General features: G+C 41.1%; 1 protein-coding gene across 1 annotated transcript in view; it reads left to right on the forward strand.

Annotated features, from left to right (window-relative positions):
• LOC132989900 (acid-sensing ion channel 1-like) overlaps positions 1–23193 on the forward strand; it is a 51369-nt gene that overhangs the window by 24166 nt on the left and 4010 nt on the right. Inside the window, exons 3-4 of the mRNA XM_061057837.1 lie at positions 22744–22894; positions 23044–23171. Coding sequence (XP_060913820.1) covers positions 22744–22894; positions 23044–23171 — 279 coding nt within the window. The remainder of the gene's footprint in view (positions 1–22743; positions 22895–23043; positions 23172–23193) is intronic.

Genomic DNA, 23193 nt, shown 5'->3' on the forward strand with positions numbered 1-23193 from the left:
GTATTTCCTGGATGTGCCTTTGCACTTTTATATCAACCTCAGACTGGCATTTCCACTGCAATTACCGAGCTAATCAGTTAACCAGCGATGGCTGTGTCTTGGCCTGCAGCCCGAGTTCAGGCGGCGTCTTCTTTCTGTTGTTCTTCCATTTTAATGTGTCTGCGGGAAATAACGGCACGTCTGCGTCAACATAAGGCAGGAGCCACAGTTCAGCGGCTGATGTATGGCGTGAATTTTATGTGTTTGTGTTTGTGTGTATGTGGTGCGTTGTTGATTTGTTGGGACCTCGGCTGCTCAGCGGGCTGCACTTTCTTGAAAGATTATCATTATGACATTCTGTGGTTACTGCACAGAATACAATGCGGACTGACAGGAGAGCTCGGAGACAGATAGAGAGACATTTACAGGCTGACAGGGAGGAGGAGAGGGGAAACAAAAGGACAAAATGGCCAGGGAGATAATTCAATACATATGAATTGTGTCTCAAATTCACTCATTTGGCTCAATTATAAATGATCCCCTGGGAAAACAATGTTGAAATATCTCCGTTTGCTGAAGCACATTTCAAGAATTCAATTAAAAGTTACTGAGTAGTGAGTGACAAATTGAACTGACAGTAGGCACTGTGCATTTTCTTTTTCTCCTGCATGAGAACCTTGAAACCATTTGAAGTTTGTAGTAATGCATCATTTTACAAATAGATAATGTGCTACTTCGGGATATCTCGTCCTTAAAAAATAATGTGTTTTTCTCGATGGGATTTCTTCTGATTAGAATTTTTCTCATTTACTTTAGCTCAACTCTCAAATCAGAATTAATTTATTCAAATAATTAATTCGAATCTCTGAACAGTTAGTTTGTTTTCACAACAGATTAGAATTTCTCATTAATTCAGGTCAATTGTACTGTTTGGTACATCATGTGTGCAAAAGATTAAGTACAACTGTCTTCAAATTTCTACAATAACTCCTTCCTAGCAAAACTTTACACAAGAAAAATAGTGCCTTCAGCGTACAAAATGGGTCAGCTTACATGTATATTCCATAAATATCCATAACATGGGATGTTTGACGTGATAAATTGTCAAAAGAGATGCCAGCCGACACTGATGAACTAGGAAACACATGGGTGTCAAATTGTCTGTAAATGACTCAACATGCAAAACCAAAGGAGAATTTTCTGTATACACTTTAGTAACTGTAACATGTTGTATCACACACAGATCTACTACATACAGACAGAAGTACAGATCTTTATGTGTACTTTTGTATTGTACAGAAAACATTGATCTAATGTTGAAATCTGAATCTAAAAAGCTCAGTATGATAGAGAATAAAGCAGTATTCAGCATCAGAGTTAAAAAAAAGAATTGTATAGAACAGTAAGCAGTCAGTGTCAACAAAAATGTCTGGAAAACAGATTAGATTTTTATGTAAGAAACTTCTCCAGGATTGACTCACTGATATGGAGACAAAAACATCAAAATGATGAAAAGGGGCTTAAACATTTTGACCAGTACAACTCACACCATGACAAAACAAATTTTCATTTTGGCGGCGTCGACCAAATTACTGACACAACGACTCCGTTTTGAAACGAGTGAAATGTTTTGGGTGAATTATGACCTCTTGTAGACATGCAACAGAGTTTTGATGTCCCATTTAACAGTTCTGACTATCAAGCAATCACATCAAATATTAGATTAAAGTGGACAAGAAGAAGAAATAGGACAAAAATACTAAATAGTTTAAAAATATGCCAAAAGGCTGAGAAGAAGTTTGAAAGAGAGCAGCAGGGTGCAGACAAATAATTAGACCATCCCACCATAACATAGTGGTGGGATGGTGGTGACAAAACAAAGCTACAACAGTGGACCCAGAAAAAGACTGAAACTGAATGGATATTTTGTATTACGTCGTCTTGGTGTGTAAACTCTGTAAGCGTTTATTTCTTGTACGGGCATGTTCACTGCTTGTTTATCAACTATTCCCCTTTAAAGGAAGGATTGCAGCTTACAAATGCCTTACTTTTTCAAGATTTGTTTTAACCTTTTGCCTTTATCGATAAGACAGCTGAAGAGAGACAGGGGAGGGGCGAGAGTATAGGGGATGACGTGCATCAGGTCTGGAGTCAACATTTCTGTTGTGGTGCTTGTTCTCCTGCCAAACCTAAACCAGCACCCTTCTATTGATCGTTTGTAATCAAATGATTCTTGTTGTTCTGCCTGTTTCTCTTCATGAATTAATGACATAGGCTTTTGTTTGTGTTTTTGTTTCTTTCAAAATCACAGCATTTTGCAACAACAGGCTCAAACCATGTTCAGTCCACTCCTCCTCCGTCTCTACAACCTACATTTTAACGAGCTCATATTGCTCATTAGTCTGTGACTCTACACGCTGCTAGACTCAGCTGTAAAGAGCCGATGGCCCTGAGGACACATATTTAGTTCCCGTTTGATTCAGAGATGAAGAATGGGATCACTTAAAGGAGAGTGGAAGAGTCTGTGAATGTTAAACACATCACAGGATGATTAAATATGTCACTCTGTTGACCTCCTGCTCGCTCAGGAAATATAAGGCAACTCTTCTCTTTTTTATAATGGAATGAAATTAAAGTCATCAGTCATACGGCCACCACAAAGACATTAGGTGTAACAGGCACTACCACTTAATGAGTGATGTTCAGACGACCACACAGAGGAGAGAACATCAGTCACTGCGGTGTGTGTGTCTGTGTGTGTGTGTGTGTGTGTGTGTGTGTGTGTGTGTGTGTGTGTGGTCACAGCAGGGAGTGACAGGTGTGTCTGAAAGAGTAAATTGGCTTTCCGTTATTTGTTTACTCTCTGCTGGTCAGTGTTATTCTGCTGCTCTGATAAAACAGAGCTGAGCTGGAGTCGAAGTGTCACCAGAGTTGTCAGGTCTGTTATCAGGCCCGTCTCTCTCTCTCTCTCTCTCTCTCTCTCTCTCTCTCTCTCTCCTGTGGCTGACAGGGGCACACCTTTTTTTTAAAGAAAAAGACGAAACTTGTTATGCTCCTCCTGTCGCCTCTCTCCACTGTGGGGCAGATGCTGCTGTCTCTGCCCCTTTGAGGACCCCGCAGGTCCGGCTGCCGTCTCCCACCTCTCACCTCAATGACACTTAAGCGCTCAATTAAGGGAGCAGGCAATATGTTTTCAGTCTGCAGAAAACAACGCTGGAGGACTGCTGCAGGCTGTTACTTTTTGAACTGACCGCCTTCACGACTCAGAGCTTCTGTCTTTTAAGTCTTGTGAAGCAGCCTTTCCCTTTTTAAAGCCCAAGAGGTTTGTCAGCAAAGTGATGCGGGAAAGTTCACACACTTCCCAAGATGCCTCCGATATTTGGAGGTTATCGAGTGTGTGAGCATCTGTTCCAGTAGTTTCTGTGCAGTTTCATCTGCATGTCTTTTCCTACCCAGACAAATCCATATTTGCTACAACTTCAGCTGTGAACTCTGCTGTCTTAAACCTTCTACACTCCTCAGTCCTCTCTGTTTGCTCTCATTACAGACCACAGAAATAGAAGCCTTTTTTAAAATTGCCTATTCAAGGCTGGACGGTTATTCCTCTGCTATGCTTCCTTAACGTCCTTAATGTAAAACACACAATGCAGGAGTAATGCAGGAGTGAGGTTCTTTTACTGCGCAGCCAGCATTGGAGTTTGTAACAAAGGTGACGCCGTCTCTGTGATCAGCGGAGCCGGCAGGACAGAACATCCTGTGTGGTTGTCTGACTGTAGCTTGAGCTGTTTGTTTTCGCGTTCCACCTCTGTTGCGTTTGCAATTCCACACTGCTGTGTAAAAGGCACGCTTGGACACCAATATTACGCCACTGTGGGCTCAGTGTCAAAGCACAAAGAATTACTGTGTATGAATTACTATAGTGTGTAATCTAACTGGAAGGTCATTTGTGACTTTCAGTCAAAGTAAAACCAGTAATGACCATCAGATTGTAACAGTTCAGTAAGGTCAAGGACTTGGATTCTGGGACTGCAGCTTTGAAAACTTTTTTGAGAGCGCTGAACCAAACATGGAAGCTGTACTATAGAAAACCAAAACAATGGGGCGCTGGTGGCGCAGTGGTTAGTGCGTGCGCCCCATGTATGGAGGCTGTAGTCTCAAGCGGGCGGCCCGGGTTCCATCTGATTTCCAACTCTATCCACTGTCCTATCTCTCCATTAAAGGCATAAAAAGCCCAAAAATAAATCTTTAGAAAACCAAAACAATGAGCTTAAACACACAAAAAGGCTTCTGAAGGACAAGAGTCTTTTTAATTCTCTGTAGGTTTGTTGTTAATGAGCGCCCGTCTTTTCCAAAGATGTCATGTGCACCTCTTTTTAAAGCTGTATACCAATCATTAAAGAAAAAGCCTGTAGAGTCAAATTATGATTATTTGGATTTGCCATAGCATATTGTAAATTATGTGTAAGACCAATTATGTATGGGGGGGAAAAAGGTTAATTAAAATAGTAAATAACAAAAGACAATAACCTACTTATGAAAAGGCCACTGAGCAATCACAGCGTTAGTCCTCACATTTAGAAATTAGTTTTGGCCTGATGGCCTCGCTCATTATAACTCTATTGTTGCCTGCAAACGAGGGATTGATTTGGTGCATGTGTGTGTATGTGCACGTGTGACGTGTGCGTCTTTAAAAGAGTTATCAGCGCTCCGTGTTATCACCTCTGACACCTTATTAAGGACAGTGTTGTTTTAATTATACACTGATATCAGCCGGTGGAGGTAATTCTGAGTGGCATTCATTATGTGTTCTATTAGCATGTGAAGACAGACAAATGAGTTCCACTCTGCCAAAGTGGGCTGCACGGGTTCAGATAGAAGAAAGGGGAGGAAGGATGCATAATAAATGGCGGAGGATGGATGAGAGACGCTGGGGAAAAGAAGAAAAGAAAGAGGAGACAAAAAAAGTCTGATATAGTCTCTCTATTACTCCTATATATACATCTGGTGGTAACACCTGTAGGGTACGCTCAAATTAATCTTTCGAACAACAACGTGAGTTTAGAGCTTCTTTTTTTTTGCTGCACCATTTGTGTTATTCTTCCTGCAGCTATTCAGTCTCATTGCTCCTCTGTCTCATTTCTATATACAGATTTAAAATAAAAGAGATTATGTAGCCCGCAGTCTTAAAAGAGCAGTCAAAACAGATTTAACACCTCTTCATCAAGAATTGATTCATTAATCTCTGTCACTGCGCTTTTTTTCTATATTCTTGCCCTTCCTTTGTGACCGCTTGTATGAGTAAGGCCACACTGTGTTATGAAGAGAGCTTATTAACTACATTTCCTGAATAGGAAGTCAGTCCCATGTCCCTATCTCTCTTTCGTTCTCTCTGTCAGAGAGTGCATGTGCTCCCTTTGCCAAACGCCATAACTCTCGCTCTCTCTCTCTCTCTCTCTCGTTCTCTCTTTCTAAGGGTGCATGTGCTCCTTTTGCCAAACACCATAACTCTCACTCCCTTTCTCTCTCTCTCTCTCTCTCTCTCTCTCTGTCAGACTGGCTGGACATCTAAGAGGCTTGTGATTTTCCACATCAATGAGAATAACAAAATGGCCCGTGTTGAGGTTAAGGAAGTATTTGTCCTCATTTTGTATTCCCATTTCAAGTGTTGCCCAGAATTAAATCTTCAATGTTAGACAACGCCTAGTTGCCAAATCCACATTAGTGAAATCTAAAATGTATTTAAGCATAGACAGAGTTTTGAGTTTCCTCCACAGAGTGAGCACTAATCTGCAACCAGTGGCAAGATGGTCACGTGAAGAAGTAGAAAGTATGGTCCAGATACACTGCACAAAGCAAATCGTTAGTGATGCACCGCCCAGTTCAGCCCAGTTCAGCCCAGTTCAGCCCAGTTCACCACTTCCTTGTAGTCTTGAATTCACTCTTTTTAATAATAACTACACTTAATAAAGTGAAGTTACTAAACAGTACCACCGTTTTCTTAGATGATTTTGACACACTGATGGAGAAAAGGTGTTCAAAAGTGCCGCCGTCTGTCGTCTGCGCTGCGAGCGATTCCACCATTCTAGGCGAGTAGCTCATGAAACAGACCAGGCAGGCGTCAACACTTTTTTTGTACCAGCCTTTCTCCCTCAATATGTCAAAATCATCCGTACAGAGAAATGTAGATATACTGTTTAGTAAATGAAGTGTAGTCTTCTTTATTGAAAAGACTCAATAATTTAAGAAAACAAGTGAGAGGCAGAGCTGGGCGGTAGGTTTCTAGAAAAGGGACTGTTGGTGATTTGGGTGAAAAAATGCATTACAATACAGAACTGTATAGTCCACTGTGAAGGTAAAAATGGAGTTCAACATCACAAAAATGCAACAAGACGATCAAAACAACAACTTTTTCACATCATACATGCAAAACAGGCTTTCTCACACACAGGGGAAGACGTCTTGGTAAGAAGGTGAGAAGGTGTTTAAATCGACTTGTGAAATATAAAAAAAAGGGTTTAACCCAAGGTTAACACTTCCAGAACAATCCTGTGTTTGTTGTTTTTTTTTTTTTTTTTAATACCAGCTTGTTCTTATTCAAGTCACTGAAGGGACAGGACCTACAATATATCCCATCATGCATTGAGATACCCTCTGAGTGACCAGTGAGCCACCACACTGTGTAAATCATTAATGTGTAAAAGAAACCTATGGCTTCAAGGAAACACCTAGAAGAAGTCAAAAGAAGAAGAAAATCCCCTCAAACTTTGATCTTTCTTTTTTCTTGAATAAGAAACATTCAGGTTTTCCTTTCGTTTCTGCAAACAGCCTGCCAAACCAGCTCCCGACCAGCTCCACAGGATGGGCTTCAGACGCACACGGATACTGTGCACAGCTGCTCTCGAACACTCACTGAATATCAATGTGATAAAAGTGAACAGCAGTTTAGGATATACGTTTGAGTCAAGGAGGCAGTTTAAGCTATGCTGAGGGGAGTCGTTTATATGCAGCCGGACCCATAAAATCACTGATGGACAGCAGCTAATACGCTCCCCAAATCCCTCTGCTTCTTCCTCCTCTACCCTCAAGAGAACTCATCCAATCCTCAGCAGTATTGAGCTACTTTTCACGCTGCTGGCATTAACACACTCACTGTTTGGGTGCTTTAAAAAGCTGCAGTAAATTCAAAGCTCCCGTGTACTTCTAACTTTAGCTGGAGTCTAACGCGCAGTTCCTAAATGTCAATAAGCAAACACCGTGTTTGTCTTTCTCTCTGATTTGTGCAGCAGCGAGGCACTCATCAAATCATCGTTTGATTGCGTTGTGTATTTCGATAATAAAAAAAAAAGATGCCACCGCATTGAATGATGGCTCTCGTTATCTGCGCCTCAGACCTGAGCTTCTCCTCCAGACAAAGAAGATGAGAGCATTATTTGTTTTTCTGTCCGTGGAGGAAACATTTGAGAACATCTTCACTCACAAAAAGAAACTGATGATAATAATAAAAAAAAAAAAACAGAAGCACACAAAAGAGGAGTCGGGCTAGTGTTGAAGGATCATGGTGAATCTCTGTCTAAATGAGCTGTTAAACTCCTGTTAGGTGGGGGTTGTTTCTGCTGTATAAATCCAATGAAGAAATCGTGAAACAAACTGTAGATTACGACACCATTTAATCGGCCGAGGTCAGACAACTTCACCAAACACGCATGCTTACAAAATGCTGACTGACAAAGTAACAGTGTTCACAGTGCTGCTTATATTCTGTTAAAAGGTGCAACCCACAAATTCCTTTCTACTTGGGTACATCACTATAAAACAATAACGATGACAGGACACTGATTTGTATACGTAACAGATGTAGACTCTTTGTCTAGCAAACAGTTGTTGACAACATATGTTTGGCTCTTACACAAATAAAGATCTGCTACAATTGAGGTGTTTCACCCATATAAGGTTACAGCTTCAGACACCCAAAAGTAGGAGTGCTAACAGGTGGTAGACAGACTTAAATAGTACATTTCACAAAGTTACCAAGATGAATGAATTTCATACTAACACCTCCCGTCATTCCCTTTTCTTTTTTTTTAGGTCACTATGGAAACCTCAGCCTGTTATGAGGCTGCACATAGCTGACCCTCATCTTTTAACAGCTCTACTCACCTTCTATAAGCTCAGTGAGATTTCCTAAATGAACCATTTCCCAGTAAATGAAAACAACCAGAGCAAGAATCTTATTTTATCAACATTTTCTTACTGATAAGGACATAATTGAAATCTATAAACGCCATTCAGGAGAGAAAAATCTGAAGGAATAATTTATAAAAGTTAATCATTTACAGATGCAAATCAATTTGGTACCCATTTGTCACAGACTGGTACGCCTCTGTTTATAATTGCTCTCCCTTTTTCATTCACTGGTAGCGTGAAATATTGTTTGAAATGCGTTTCCCTATTTCAACAGACTCCAATTATTTTTGAATGTTTTTGCAAATGGGCCCAGATAGCCCTGCCATTTCATTCTGCACTCAGTCTCTTGACAACTGCACTCACATCTGCGGTGTTGTTATTACTGTCTTGTTAGTGTGACTTTAACAACAGGGCTGTTTCCAGCTGTAAGTCACCAGTCGTAACTACTGTGACTTACTTTATGACTTCAGGACTTTACTGTCTGTATGACAGAGACTTGACAGTTCAGATTCATATCATCGTTTGAAGTTGCAGCTGCCTGTATGAGTGAAACTATATTCAACTTATTCTTTTTTAATTGCATGTCTTTACCTAAATACATATCTGCAATCTAAATCAAATGTGTTGTTGTCCAAATGGACCAATGTGAATTATATGTAAGCTATATTTCTCTGTTTCATTATTTAGCCTCCCCTTTTCCTTTTCATAAAATGGATGGAACAATTCTTTACTGTATGTCCATCTCCTCAAGTATGTTTTTAATTTCAGTTCAGCTAATCAAATCTTTAAAAAAAAAAAAAGATTTCAACAACACACACTTGCTGACCAGCTTTAGTTTCCTTTTAAACTGACTTAGGGGTGCTGTTGGGCGAGCAGTTAGTTCGCACACCCCATGTACAGAGGCTGTTGTCTTTGTAGCAGGCAGCTTGGGTTAGAGTCCGACCTTTGGCATGTCATTCTCCAAGCACTTTCTGACTCTATCCAAAATAAAGGCTTAAAAAAGCCCAAAAAGAAATCTTAAAAAAAAAATGTAGACTTAAAAAATAAATGAAACAGAGATGCTGCAGTTTCTCGCTGCCGAAATGTTGGCCCCCCTCACGATGTGTCCTGACAGACGCAAGCACGTTATAAGCGCCTCAAAAAATACACTGAATACATACAAACACACACTGAAACATATAAGGTCAATTACGTAACTTTCAAACATTAAATTTGTCCGTGGATGATGTGTCTCTCTTTCCCTGCTATACCACTGCTCACAAAACACTGTAACTGTGTGGCTTAAAGCTGCGGCACAAGTTTGTTTACAATGTCTCACATTCCCCTGCTGCTGCACAGCCTGCCAGCTGCTGTCAATCAAACAAAGACAAAGACACACCCCTCCAGCCAGCTGAGAGGTGAAAGAGCTTTTCTGATCCATCCCCACTTTCTTCCTTTAACGATACATTTTATAAAGCTGGACTTTACAGCACAAATGTGTGTGTGTGTGTGTCTGTGTCTGTGTGTGTGTGTGTGTGTGTGTGTGTGTGTGTGTGTGTGTGTGTGTGTGTGTGTGTGTGTGTGTGTGTGTGTTTACCGTGGTGCTTGTGTCATTGCCTGCTGTTCTTTTCTGTCTCACAGGACACAGCGGGGACCTAAGTGTTTTTTTCTCGGCGTTTGTTCAGAGTTGTCACAGTAAACACACAAACCCTCCTGACATACACACACTCACACCCATTCAACCAACCACAATAACACACTCACAGCAGGAGGCAAATAAAAAGGATTGATTCTTTTGAACACTGTACACAACAGTAGCCGAAAGAAGGCTCATTCCTCTTGAAAGTTTTACAGTAAAGCACATTTTATTCAGTTTAACCAAGCAAAAAAAAAAAAAAGAAATCACAGCTATAGCCAAAGGGTTTGTAGATGTAGACCAGTGATGTATCTTTAAAAACATTCAGCCAAAGATTCGAAAACCTCTCTCCTAATGTAGTTTGACTGTTGCCTGAGCTCTGCTTCTAAGAAAAACATGATGATGTCTTTTATTTTAAAAAAAGCATGGCTCTGCTTTTCATTTGATGGAGGAGTCATGAGAGACATGGAAGATAGTTGCATGATATTTAATGAATTCTGCAACTGCAGTAAAGTGTTATGATAGTTAATTTATATCTGCAATAACTAAATTTGTTGGGGCAACAGAAACACATTACATTACCACTTTAACGGTAATGTGGCAAGCTCTTTGCAAACTGTAACACAACAAACAGTTAGGAAGCACCATTAATTGAATCATTAAGATGTAACTAATGAAGGTAAGTTCACTCACTTTTAACATTTTATTTATACTTTTTTATACGGCACCATTCATTCAAACAAGCAGCCTAAAGTACCTCACAAACAATGGACAGAAAACAAGAACAAAACTTACTATGAATATAATTTTCAAGACTATGTACAGTAATTACCTAAATCAAAACAACAAAATGTTAAAAGATAAAATAACAGTAAAATCTTAAACAAGACTTAATTTACCGTGGAAACTACCGTAAAAGAAAAATAAAGATCAAAACTTAGACTCAGGTTATGACAATACTCCAAATTTTGCTCTGTTTTGGTCTCCACCACCTCCTAAAGGAAATATATGGCCCTCCAGTTTTGAAATGCTGCAATATTTCCATCGGTTTATCAGCTGTTTGCTGAAGTGTTCATTGGGTTTGTGGACCTTTTTACACTGGAAACAGACACACTACACTAATGTAGAGTTCAAGGTGATCAACCACAGTACAGTCAGAGACCAGTATAACTGTGATCGGTTCATAACTCCCCCCCTTCCTCCCCCCACTAGGCTATAGGTAGTAAAAAAAAAGAAGCAACCTGTGGTCATTGATGGTGTGTGAAAATTGCAGTAAAGTAGATGTTTTCCTACGAAAGGCCACAAGAAGAAACATGACGCCATTGCACACTTGAAAACTAACTTTGACTAGTGAAACTGAGGTGAGGTTTGTGCTATATTAGAAATGGAGGTGCAGCACGAAAACCCTGCCTGAGCTTTTCTTAGGAAACATGCAGAACTGTGATGTTCGCAGTGGATGAGACGATGTCATGCAGCGCTATAGGGCAGAAGAGCTTAACAAAAGAGTGAAACTCACAAGAATGCTCTGTTAAGTAAAGTAGAGCAGCTGCAGAATTTGGTGTTCATTCTTTTGATTAATCTCCACCGGCAAGCCCTTTCTCTTTGTCAAATCGTTTTCACATTAAATACATCAGGAGCTTTAAGCCTTTTGTTATACATTTAATTAAATCTCAAGGTCGTTCAAATTAGTTTGACCAACAAGTTGTTGCCGTTTGACAGCTTTCTATAATACAGGATTCATTTAAAAAATAGGATATTTTAGAAAACATCTTGACCTATGTTTAAGTGTGTGTGCTTGCGTGTGTGTGTACGCGCATGTGTGTGTGTGTTTGTGTGTGCATGTGTGTGAATGTGTGTGTGCATGTTGTCTGTTATCTCACCCCCCAGCTTGAATCTTCCCTTGTTGTCACTTTGAGATGCGGCAGGTAGTGATGCTGTGCACGCTGCATGTTTTGAAGTTGGAGTTGCTTACATGCGCCATCTGGGAAATGAATTAATCTCTTGGTATTCAGCAACAGCATGTGACAGGCTGGGAAATCTAAAGCCTCAGCGTATTTCTCTCAGCAGAGTGTGAAATTTGTCACACGGAGGAGGTTCACTCCAGGGGAAGAGCCGCAGGCGCCCCCCCCCCCCCCCCCCCACTTCTGACAGTTTGCCCTACCTCTAAACTGCACCAAAAGTGACAGGAGACCCTGTAATGAATTCAGTCATTAATTGAGGTGCGTCCCACCATCACTGGGTGGCACATGTATTTTGGGAACAGCAAAATGAATGACAGATGATGTAAGAGGAGCATCAAGGTGCTCTTTTCCAGCAGGAGATCATGCTCCAGAGATTCTTTCTTTAGATTTTTTCTTCCTAATGAGGGTGATGGCTTCGTTCCTCTTGGGATACAGTCCTAAGTAATCAAATTGGCCGGTAAACAAAAGCTCATGTTTGGCTGCGATGACTCTACTTGCTGTCCAGTTTCCACCCTGGGGCAGATCTACTGTATGAGCTGGTCCCAACTCATCCCCCCTGAGGAGTTCAGCTGCTTTTTTTTTTTCAGCCACTCAGATGTTGAATCATGGAACGGTTCCTAAAATACATCTTCAAGTACTCCATTGTGCAGCTGAACTATGAACCATGCGTTTGTTTTGCAAAGCAATGGAGATGCATGTAAGTCACGCATCGTCCCTTAGCTTATCCCCATTGGTTGCATCTGTGCATATATGTATACCTTTACCCACTCACATATTACCATATGTCCATACTTACTTACAGGCCTCATCTCAACATAGGACACACTGGTTTTTTTTACTTATTCATGTGGCTTTTTCCTCGGAAGCAGTCTGGCCGTTGCTCAGCATCCACAGTATGTGGTGTTCTTCTGAAAAGCTTTCACTGCATACACAATGCAACACAATGGCTTCACTGTGCCTTAGCAACACTGTTAAGAAAGTGGTGTTGGACTCTTGTAAATTGCATTTATTTTAATTTATTTTTTCTACTTTAACTAATATGTAAAAAAAAAAAATTAAAAAAAAAGCATTTAAAACTTAAGCAAGATTCAGATTGTCATTAATCAGTCAAAGATACTATTGATTTAAGTCTGCGTAGATTATGAGAAAAGCTGAGATGAACCTACTAAGTGAAACATGCAATTTATCGAGCCTTCTGGGGCAATCAGTGATCTTGTGTCAGGTGTCGGGTAAAGTGCTTGCTGGCAACCTTTTGGCTTTCCCTAATGTATTTCCCTCCATCCTGCTGGAAGCTGATTACAGCTCATTGTTTTACATTGCACACAATAGGGCATGCACCGAGGAGACAAAGAGGCTAGATTAAATATTCAAATGATCTCACATTGTCATATGGATAGAATGACTTACATATAGTATATACATACTTATATACACAAACTATACCCATTGTAAACCAGGAATATATCACCACCACCTATTAGAGCCTATCATGTGTAATTCACAGCTGACCTTTTGTCCCAGCCTTGGCAGACAGACACACACACAATTATCGGGCAACAAAGGCTAAATTAAATTGCCCTAAATGATTCATCATTATATCTCAGGCACAATGTAAAGAGACCCTTGTGGACTATTGTAGAGTATATTTTAGAGTGTTAGTTTGCAAGGAGTGCAGAAGTATAGCACAGACAGACAGATAACAAGAAATCTTGTTTAGATAATATACGTTCTACAATATACATCAAATATTTGTTACTGAACATATCTGTCATGAACTTTTGAGAAAGCTTAAGAAAATGATCACTGGGATTCTTGTGTGTGTGTGTGTGTGTGTGGGGGGGGGGGGGGTACATGAGTATGGGATCCTGTCATTATTGCATTATTGCTTTTGTTATTGGAGTAGCACTACATGCTGTCCTTGTTCTCAAGCGGATGTCAAGCATGCTTTGAAGGGTCTAACAGGCTTGACCATTTGTGGTGTTTTAAGTCCAATGTAAAGCTTTCATACTGAGACACGGTGCATCCAAGGCCAAGCTTCTCTTTCAGGAAATAGAGGACCGCTCCCTCCAGGTTGGGACTGAACAGCTGTCCCAAGTCAAGGAGTTCAAGTCGCCTATCTGGCCATCTTGTTCATTTACGAGGGTGAAATGGAGCGCGAGGAGGGCAGGCGGTTTTGTCGCAGCCTCAGCAGTTATGTGACCATTCTACCAGACCACTGTGGTGAAGAGGGAGCTGAGCCGGAAGGCCGAGCTTTTGATTTACCAGTTGATCCATGTTCAAACCCTCAAGGAAGGACAATTAGATTATAGATACAGGAAGCTGAAATGAGTTTCCTCTGTAGGGCGACTCACTCCTAAAGGGTAAGGTGCCTAAACATCCAGAGGGCGCTCAGGGAATAGCTGCTGCTCCTTCCTTTTGAGAAGATTCAATTTATTTGGTGCACAAATCTGATTTCAACACCTCCTCCAGGTCTTACTTCGGAAGTTGTTGTTTTTCAGTCCCCCCCCCCCATCTCTGTTGGGGGGGACTAGCATTTTCACTGTGATCGCTGGATATGCAGGGTTTTCTGTTACTGTTGTTGTTGAGTTTGTGTGTTTTTGACTTATTGGCATTGTTTGTGGATGCATGCAACATTTCCTGTAAATGCATTTTTGGCTTTTTTCGCTGCAAATTTTCTTTTCTTCTTCTTGTAGCACATTCCCTTCATTGCATTTGTTTGAGATGTTTGTATGGTATTTTAAATCAGCAACATTTTCTGAATATCCAGCCCATTTCTACGTACAGTATAAGTGTTTGCACTTCTTGGCCTCCGTATAAAAAACTAGTGCAAACAACCTTAAATGCTTAATATCAAACATGGAAGGGACAAAGTGATGCTGCAAGACTGTTAAATTGTTAAACCATCTCCTGAACAAGAGGTACTTCTAGCAGTGGAGGCTACTATCTAAATAGAAGCTATATTATAGTGTGTGGGTCTGCAGGTGCATGTAGGTCCCTGAAAAAGACTTTGCACTGAAACAAGATCTAGTTTATTGTCCTATCGTCTGTAGCTACTTTTCATTAGCTTTAATTCCTTGATGAAATATCTGATGCATTTCGTACTCTGTATAAAGATTGTGTCCGCTCAGCCCACCATTCTGGCTGAACGCAAAAAATGAAAACCAAGAACAAAATGTGATGGACACCAGCTACTCCAACAATGTCCTCTCGGCTGTTGTCATGGAAGCACTTCTGCAGCCTGAAGGCGAGCTCAGAGAGGATGAGGAGAAGTTACTTTCCTCAGGCTGTCAGGCTCCTTTTACCTTAGAGACGCCGTGCTGAGCCAATTTATCGGGTCCTGTTCATCATAATTTCTGTTTTTTGGCCGCACTTCCTGTTCAGATTTCATGTCCATTATAACATCAGTTGAGCTCGATTGTGTTTGATAGTCATCTCTTAATTGTTATTTCACTTCATTGTAGACAGACAGATAGGTAGACAAACAGATAAACAGATAAACAGATACAGGCAGCCTTCACACTTGACACATGGGGATTTAATCCTACTTAACCCCGCTGTCTGCCACTTAAAGTGCCCTTAGCTGTAGCAAGGCCTCTGCCCCTGTGACGGGCCAGGGGCTGTTTACCCCCCCTGATGTTTACTCATCTGTGTGTGATGCGATGGCGTAGCACACCGGAGTGATCACGCTGCTTTCTGCCACTGCGACGTCCTCTCTGGCTGTCTGCGAGCGTGGGTTCTGGCTGGCACAAACAGGCCGACAGGAGATTTGTAGGCGACAGTGATGATCGAGACTTGTGGGGAACCAGCAGAGCAGAGGAGGCTTTAACATCCCATATGGATGTGCTGCATAACGAGGTGCCGCTCAAGGGTGGGAGAGAGAGGAAGGAGAGGGGGTGACAATTCTAAAATTAATGTTATAGCTCAGTGAAAGTTCTTTAAAAGTACTGTATTCGCGTTAAATGTTATATAATTATATCATAAAAATGTGCCGTATTAAAAGGGCTGGTAGTGAATGTCTCAGTCCTTCAAGCAGCCATTTACCAGCTCGGTCTACTCTACTTTGGCTCACCCGGGGGAGGGTGGGAGGAGGCCTGCTGACTACAAGAGCCTCTATAGAACATTGAACAGCTCTGATTGAAAGTGAACTGACAAATCTTAGACATTTATGTCTCCCATCCAAATTCACAAGACCATTTCCATTCTTCACTGAGACACTTCTACACTGAATATAACATTTTTCAGCACTAATTTAGCCCTTTCAACAAAAAAAAAAAAAAATCCCCCTCTCTCTTCATTTATTGCAGACCAAAGCTGAAAGAATTACAGAGACCCTTCCCTCGGGGAGTTATTTCCTCTCAGTGTGTGGCGCAAATGCAACCGCAAAGCCCACCACCACAGAGACCAGGGATTGCATTAAACCAACAATTAGTTGTTTTCAGACAGATAGTGCCCTGCAGGCTCTGCTGCCTCCATTTATCAGCAATTGTTTTTGGTTTGTTTGGTTGAGAATCTCTTTGTGTTTTACACAAGAAGGGTCATTCTTTAATCCCCTGCTGATTCGGATCCCAGTGTGCCAGGTCCATCTAATGATAAGAAAAGCCGCTTTCTGATATTTTCAGACTGTTTACACCGCTGCCTTTTGTTTTCTGAATTTGATTTATTTATTTGCTGAATAACTAATTGGTCCATCGAATGCAGAATCTAGTTTCCAGCTAACTGTCTTAAACAAAAAGACTATCAGCACATAATTAACACATAATCATCAGTAATTGCCTCAAGTCCTTGTGTGTGGTTAAATTCACTCCCGTTTTTCTTTGTACTTAAAACCAAAGTTAAACGTTAATATTTCTGTTCTTCAGCTAAAGTGAGTTTTTGTTTGAAGGGCTTTAACTTGTAAGGGAGGTTTTTTAAATTTTTATAGGTACTTTACTTCGGTAAAAAAATTTCAATTCTTCTTTTACCACAGAAGAGCATTATAATGTATTAGTACAGGCTAGAAATAACCTCTTCACCTCTTCTCACCTGTTGGATGTTGCCTTCTTTACATAACACCTGCCTGATTTAACCTGCTGTATCTCAGTGTCACTTTTTCCTGCTGCGAGGTCAACACGGTCTTGTTTTTTTAAGACAGAGGCAGCACTCTGAGGCATTTATAACTTATGTGAATACACACTTCCATTTTTCTTCATGTGATACACTCCCCGCTGTCCCCGGGTCTCCTGAGGTGCCCCTCTCTCCGACGCTATCGTCTCTGAAGGTGATAGGTACTGAGAGCGGGGACGCTATCTGGGAAAAGGATGAGAGAGGAGGAGGGCTGTCTCTACTGGCCTGTGAAATATTCATCAAGTGAAGCCAGGGTGGGTGGGGAAGTGCGGCAGGAGATGAAGAGGAGTCCACAGGGGATGAACATCGCAGTTCAGGAAAACACAAGGGAGCGAGGGAAGAAAGGTACAGAGAATGAAGGAAATGTAGGTGGGTGAAATATTTTGATTGTGTGGGAGCAAGAGCTTAAAAATCCCACATTTGAAGGTTGAAACTTCCCCCAAGTGGAGGAGGTGTTATGATATTTCATCTATAAAGCAGCAGGTAACACAGTTAAGTGACGGATGAAAGTTCTCCGAGAAATATTGGATTTAAACTTTTAAGCTGATTTCTGATACACACTGAAAATGTTTGGCTAAGGGCTCCCGTCTGCAGTTTCCTCCTTTAATTTTCACTAACGTCAGGAGGTACTGGACGCCTGAACCCATTAGGTGATCATTACACAGCTCTGCCCTACAGCCTGCACCGCCCCCAAGGTGTCATCCAACAGTCAATGCACTGGATGTGATGGTCTCCATTTGCATGATCAATTCTCACTCATTATTCTGACTTTGACCTTCAGGAAGAAATGCAACAGCTCAGCCTCTTTACTGTTCTGTCCAAATGTTCAAAGCATAAATGTGATGATATTTATTTCGCTTTCGAAAGGCCCCAAATCGCATGAAAAGAACATACTGGGAGATTTGCTGGCAACCACATTGTCCAGATATTTTAGTACATTTTTATGGGGTTTTTTTTAGCTTTAAAGTGGTATTTCCATTTTGATGTCAATGGTGTAAAGACAGTTATAGACACACACGGGGGGGATGATCCCTTAATACTTTAGTGACTCTGATTTTTACCCTGGAACCAACATGATTAGTAATGTTGGTTAATTCAAGTAAAACGTGTCTATATATAGGACAAATTAACGGATTAACGAAATGTTTAGGGTGCGCTGGTGTAGCACAGTTGACAGAGCAGGCGCCCCATGTACGAAAGCCACAGTCCTCGTTGCACTGATCGTGGGCCCGGCTCCTGATCCTCATGCTGTTTGGTGCATGTCAATCCATCACACTCACATTTCCTCTCTCTATAGCTCTCCCCCCCAATCCCCCCCCCCTTACATGAATCAGATAATATTACCATGTTGACACACTTAACTAAGAAGATAAATAAAGTCTAGCCTAAAAAATGATACCTACTATATTATAGCAAAAAGATATAAACCATAACGGCATCGTCACGGTGACAGTGCATGACCAGCATACTGATGTCTCTTCGGCACACAATCAGATAGAGATGCAAGCATCATTTTATTCAAGACTTTTTGACTAATGAGAGCCACGAACAGTTTAGAGAAGTCAAAAAGAATCTTTTTTTACCAAACAGGTAATGGTAACAGGAACGTTTTCATATTGGCCCTTATGCAATCTGTATTTTTATATGACTACCTTCATGTCAACAGCATGCTGAAGAACCATCCAACCATCCAAAAAAAATATCAACCTAATTATGGGATTATAAAAAGGTCAGGTGTGTGAGAAGACTAATTAGCACTCCAACTAACAAAGAAGAAAAGGGACAGTTTGAAACCTTTGAGTTATCTGTCCGCCCTTTTGGAGCCCTGCGGTTCACTTCTACCTATTCCTGTTTAGCTCTCCTCTTGACTATTTGATCTTGACATCCAGTGAGTCAGGGGCTGACTCTGTTCAGGGCATCATCATTACACACACACACACACACACACACACACACACACACACACACACACACACACACACACACACACACACACACACACACACACACACACACACACACACTATACTGTGCCTCTGGCTTTCCATCCCCTGCCTATTGTTTATTTTCTCTCTGGACTGCCCCTCTGCTCCACGCAAGGCTAGTTTTTAGATTTGTGAGTCGGCTGTTCATTTAAAACCAAACAGAAGAAGGGGAGATTTTTTGGCTTTGATGCTTTTAATCCTAAAGCATTTTTACCTTTTGTGTTGCAAAATAAGTCATTAGACTCCAAGATCACAGAATCTGAAAGACTATAGGCTCTAATCAGTCACCCTCAAACAAACAGCAGTCTATGCTGCCATGTTGGCTTGATGTTCATGCTTTAAAGTGGGTTATCTGACTTATCATGCAAGGGAGGAGTAGCCATGCCAGTGGCACGACTTTAGGGAATGCAGTACGTCATTTTGGGGAAAAAACACAAAAATCCAAATTTTCCCATTTTATCTCATACATAGACAACTATCAGCCTCAGTTGTACCCAGTGTTTAATGACCATTATTATATCTTGGCATATTAAATTCCTCTGCTAAAATGTGAACATTCCAGATGATGTTGCCCCTTTTAATATTAACTCTTTTTTTTATTTTCACCAAGTGTATTCATGTGTGTTCATCGGCCAAGTACAGTTTTTCCAGGTCAACTAAAATCATTGTCAGATCAGTGTTCATCACACAAACTACACAAAGGCTGGAACACATGTGTATATATATTTTAGGGCTCATAACTGAGGGCTGCTGTCTGTTAAATAGAATATGTCCCCAAAAACTAAGTGTTTAAGCAAACAGCAAATTCACAGCCAGTGTGTTTGCACTTAAAGGAAACAGCTTTAAAAGTCTGTCAACACATCCTGATAAAACAACAGCGCACTCGTAAATTAAACTCACCCTGCTGAGGCTTCTTTTAGCAGCTCGCAGAGTGTAAAACTGAAAAACCTTGCTAAATGGACCAGAGAGTGCATGGGTTTGAGTTTTAGTCATTCTACCGAATTCTAATGTGCCTCTGAAACCAGATATGCATAATCATGTGCATAATGATTAATTACAGCAGAGTTCTGCAGAGTGCTTTTCAATACAAGAGAAATTGTGTGCGAGTGACATCTCTATTGATCACAGAACTCTGAGGATTGTAACCTGTAGACAGTAATGTTTTAAATCCAGGAGGAAAATAATTATAATTGTCTTTTAAAGTGCCTTATAATAGGGGGGACAGTGTACACACATCAGTCAACAAGTAAATGTTACTTTCACTTCCTGAAGTCAGGATTTCTCTTTTGTCCCTACATGTATCTTCTGACATGTTCCATATGAGTTCTTCTGCAGAAAACCTTTTTCATGCATGCACAATCATTTATTCATTCATCACAATGCAAGCAGCCACAGTGAGCATGCTGTGCAGACATTATACATATATGATGTTATTGTTCCCACCTGCTCCGTCACAATACCTACTATTCAACAAGAGGTCGAGAGCGAGTGTCACCTGTCATCACCTCACCTCTGTGTGTCGATGGAGGGAATGGGGAATGGGGGAGATAATGCAACTGTTACAACACATGGTTTTGATGTATGTTTATGTAATGATTTATTTATTTATGAAGTACAGAAAGTGCAGCCAAGTGTGACCTGACACATTTTATGCTTCCACGTGAGGAGAATGGGAGGAGCTTTCAGGACGGCTGGATTTTCACAGTCAGTGATCAATGCGTGCGCATGGATGTTCAGTGAAGGTAAACTGTAAGCTGGTTCATCAAACATTAATGAAAAGTTTATGTTTAAATTATGAGTTTTTAACCATATGGTTCAGTGTAATTGGTGGCAATTGGCAACTTCAGTCCAGCTGTTTAGAAATGACAGAAATATCCTAATCTATAAAATGTGAGATTTGGTGCAAATGTTCATATCCACAGAGAAGTTAAGATCCTCACACTTCTTATTCATCACCATTAGCAGGTTCATGTTTTCACCAAATCTGTGATATATCACTACATGTGCTGATGTGCTGAAATTATTGATCCAAAGAAGATGAATTGTAAAGTGTTTTTTATCTTGTGCCAGCATCAGCATCAATATTTTCATTCATAAAATTCAGTGTTTTTTCCTAATAGCTTCGGCTGCACTTTGTATTATCATCGTCCAAATAAGTAAGCATGTTAACAAGTCCAACACAGATGATAAACAACAGCATGATAGAACAGTTATACTGTTAGCGGGTAGTTGTTGAGATAAAGCTAAAGCACCACTGTGCCAAATGGTGGTTTAATGCTTGGATAGAAAGTCGTTTGTACGACACTAAATTGTTGATAATCGTCCCCTAAAGGCCGCACTCAAAGGCAGAGGGGAGAGAGGCGAGAAATGTAAAGTTGTATAATTAGTGCGTTACCAGCATACAAATCTTCAGACAGTCTCCTCTGATATGCACATCTGTTGAACACAGATGTCCACGAAACATGTTTGGATTTATCTCCAAAACTGTAAGAACTCTAAGGTTTATTTTTGGAGTGGGGAGAGAGAGAGTGGGGGACGACATGTGGGAAAGGAGCCACAGGTCAAATTTGAACCCAGGCTGCCGGCTTTGAGGCCTATAGCCTCTGTACATGAGGCACGCAAGCTAACCACTGGCCTACCGGCACCCCTATATGATCATTTCTATTATTGCCCCAACAATTTGTTTAAAATTGTTAAAAACAGACACACACCAACAAAAGCATTGAATTCCTTGAATAAGGTTCTCACTAAAATGGTTGTTTGCACCTTCAGGAAGAGAGAGAAACACAATGCATGACTCTCTCTCTGCTTCTTCATCTCCACACAGCTGGCAAATCACAGTGTTGGATTCTCAGTCGTGAAGACGTGTGTCGTGGTTTAGGGGGTGTCCAAAAGCTACTTACCATCTGACAAGCAGTTCTGAAGAACCATTCTGGCTTCTTTTGTACACCTGAAACAGCCATCTCCTTTCAAAGAAACAGCTACTCCCTGTTTGTTAGTTTGAGTCGTACTGTTTGGACATATATTGTTTGTGACTTTTATTTTCCTTTCTCAGATAGATGTTTGTTTCTTCAACCAGCAGTCTCTTGATAGATGGCTGAAATGTTTAAACTGCCCTTGGCCGGACCCAAACTCTTTCTCAACAATTACTTGGTTGGTTTGTTCTTCTAATCATAGATATGTCATTTTATGCCATAACGCTGAACAATAGCCTGCTCCGAGCGTCAGCAGCTACATTCTCTCTCTCTCTCTCTCTCTCTCTCTCTCTGTCTTTCTATGTCTCATTATCTTTGTATCCTTGTTCCTCCCTGCTCTCTCACTCTCTCACTCCTTCTCCTGCATTGGTTGTATGACTCAAACGCTCTAATGCAATATTAAACTCTGACAAAGAAAAGCTCCATATTGGTATGTTTCTTTTTTTGTATTGTCATGCACTTGTGCTGTTCAAAACAAGTCATTTGTGCTTCTGTTGATACACAGCTTCAATCTTAACATCTGCGTCCTGGCTTTCCTTTAAAAATTAAGGCCACATTCTTCCAGGCTGGGATGCTTGGTCTCCATGGTAACATCAAGTCCATTATGACTGCCATAAAGAGCACGCCGAAGGAACGTTAAATCATCAGTCTGCTGGTCTCGGTTACTGGGTTGATTGTGTAACTCAAAAAACCGCACAGGAAGACCTCCTTGTCCCCTCTCCTCTGTTTTACTCTTCCTCTCTGTTTTTCCTCTTCCGTCACACTTCTCGTTTCTCTTTTACTCTTATTCACACATATTCACACGCAGTCTCACACACATCTCGGATACCGAATCAAACACTGACCCCCAGTGGAAAAACATTGTTAAGAAGCGTCTTTTTTTTCTGTTCTGCAGCCGTGCACGTGTATGTCAAAGAAAATGTCTCTCATTTGACTTCCAGGTCTTCACTCGTTACGGGAAGTGTTACACGTTTAACGCCGGCGAGGATGGACGCCCTCCGCTCATCACTACCAAGGGAGGTATGGGTAACGGCCTGGAGCTCATGCTGGACATTCAGCAGGATGAATACCTGCCTGTCTGGGGAGAAACAGGTGAGGGGAGACACCATTGACAGTGTGCCTGGGCAGGTGTGTGTTTTGTGTGAGTGTGTGTGTGAAACATTTTGTTTTAGTGTCTGGATTTCTGTGTGTATTTATTTAGGTGTGGGGCATTGACCCCCATGTTTGTTTCACTACTGTAGATGAGACATCATTTGAAGCTGGAATCAAGGTTCAGATCCACAGTCAGGACGAGCCCTCCTTCATTGACCAGTTCGGGTTCGGAGTGGCGCCCGGGTTTCAGACTTTTGTGTCCTGCCAGGAACAGAGGGTAAAAAACTGGAAATCTATGG

Source organism: Labrus mixtus, chromosome 15 (genome assembly GCF_963584025.1).
Source record: "Labrus mixtus chromosome 15, fLabMix1.1, whole genome shotgun sequence".
Lineage (NCBI taxonomy): Eukaryota > Metazoa > Chordata > Actinopteri > Labriformes > Labridae > Labrus > Labrus mixtus.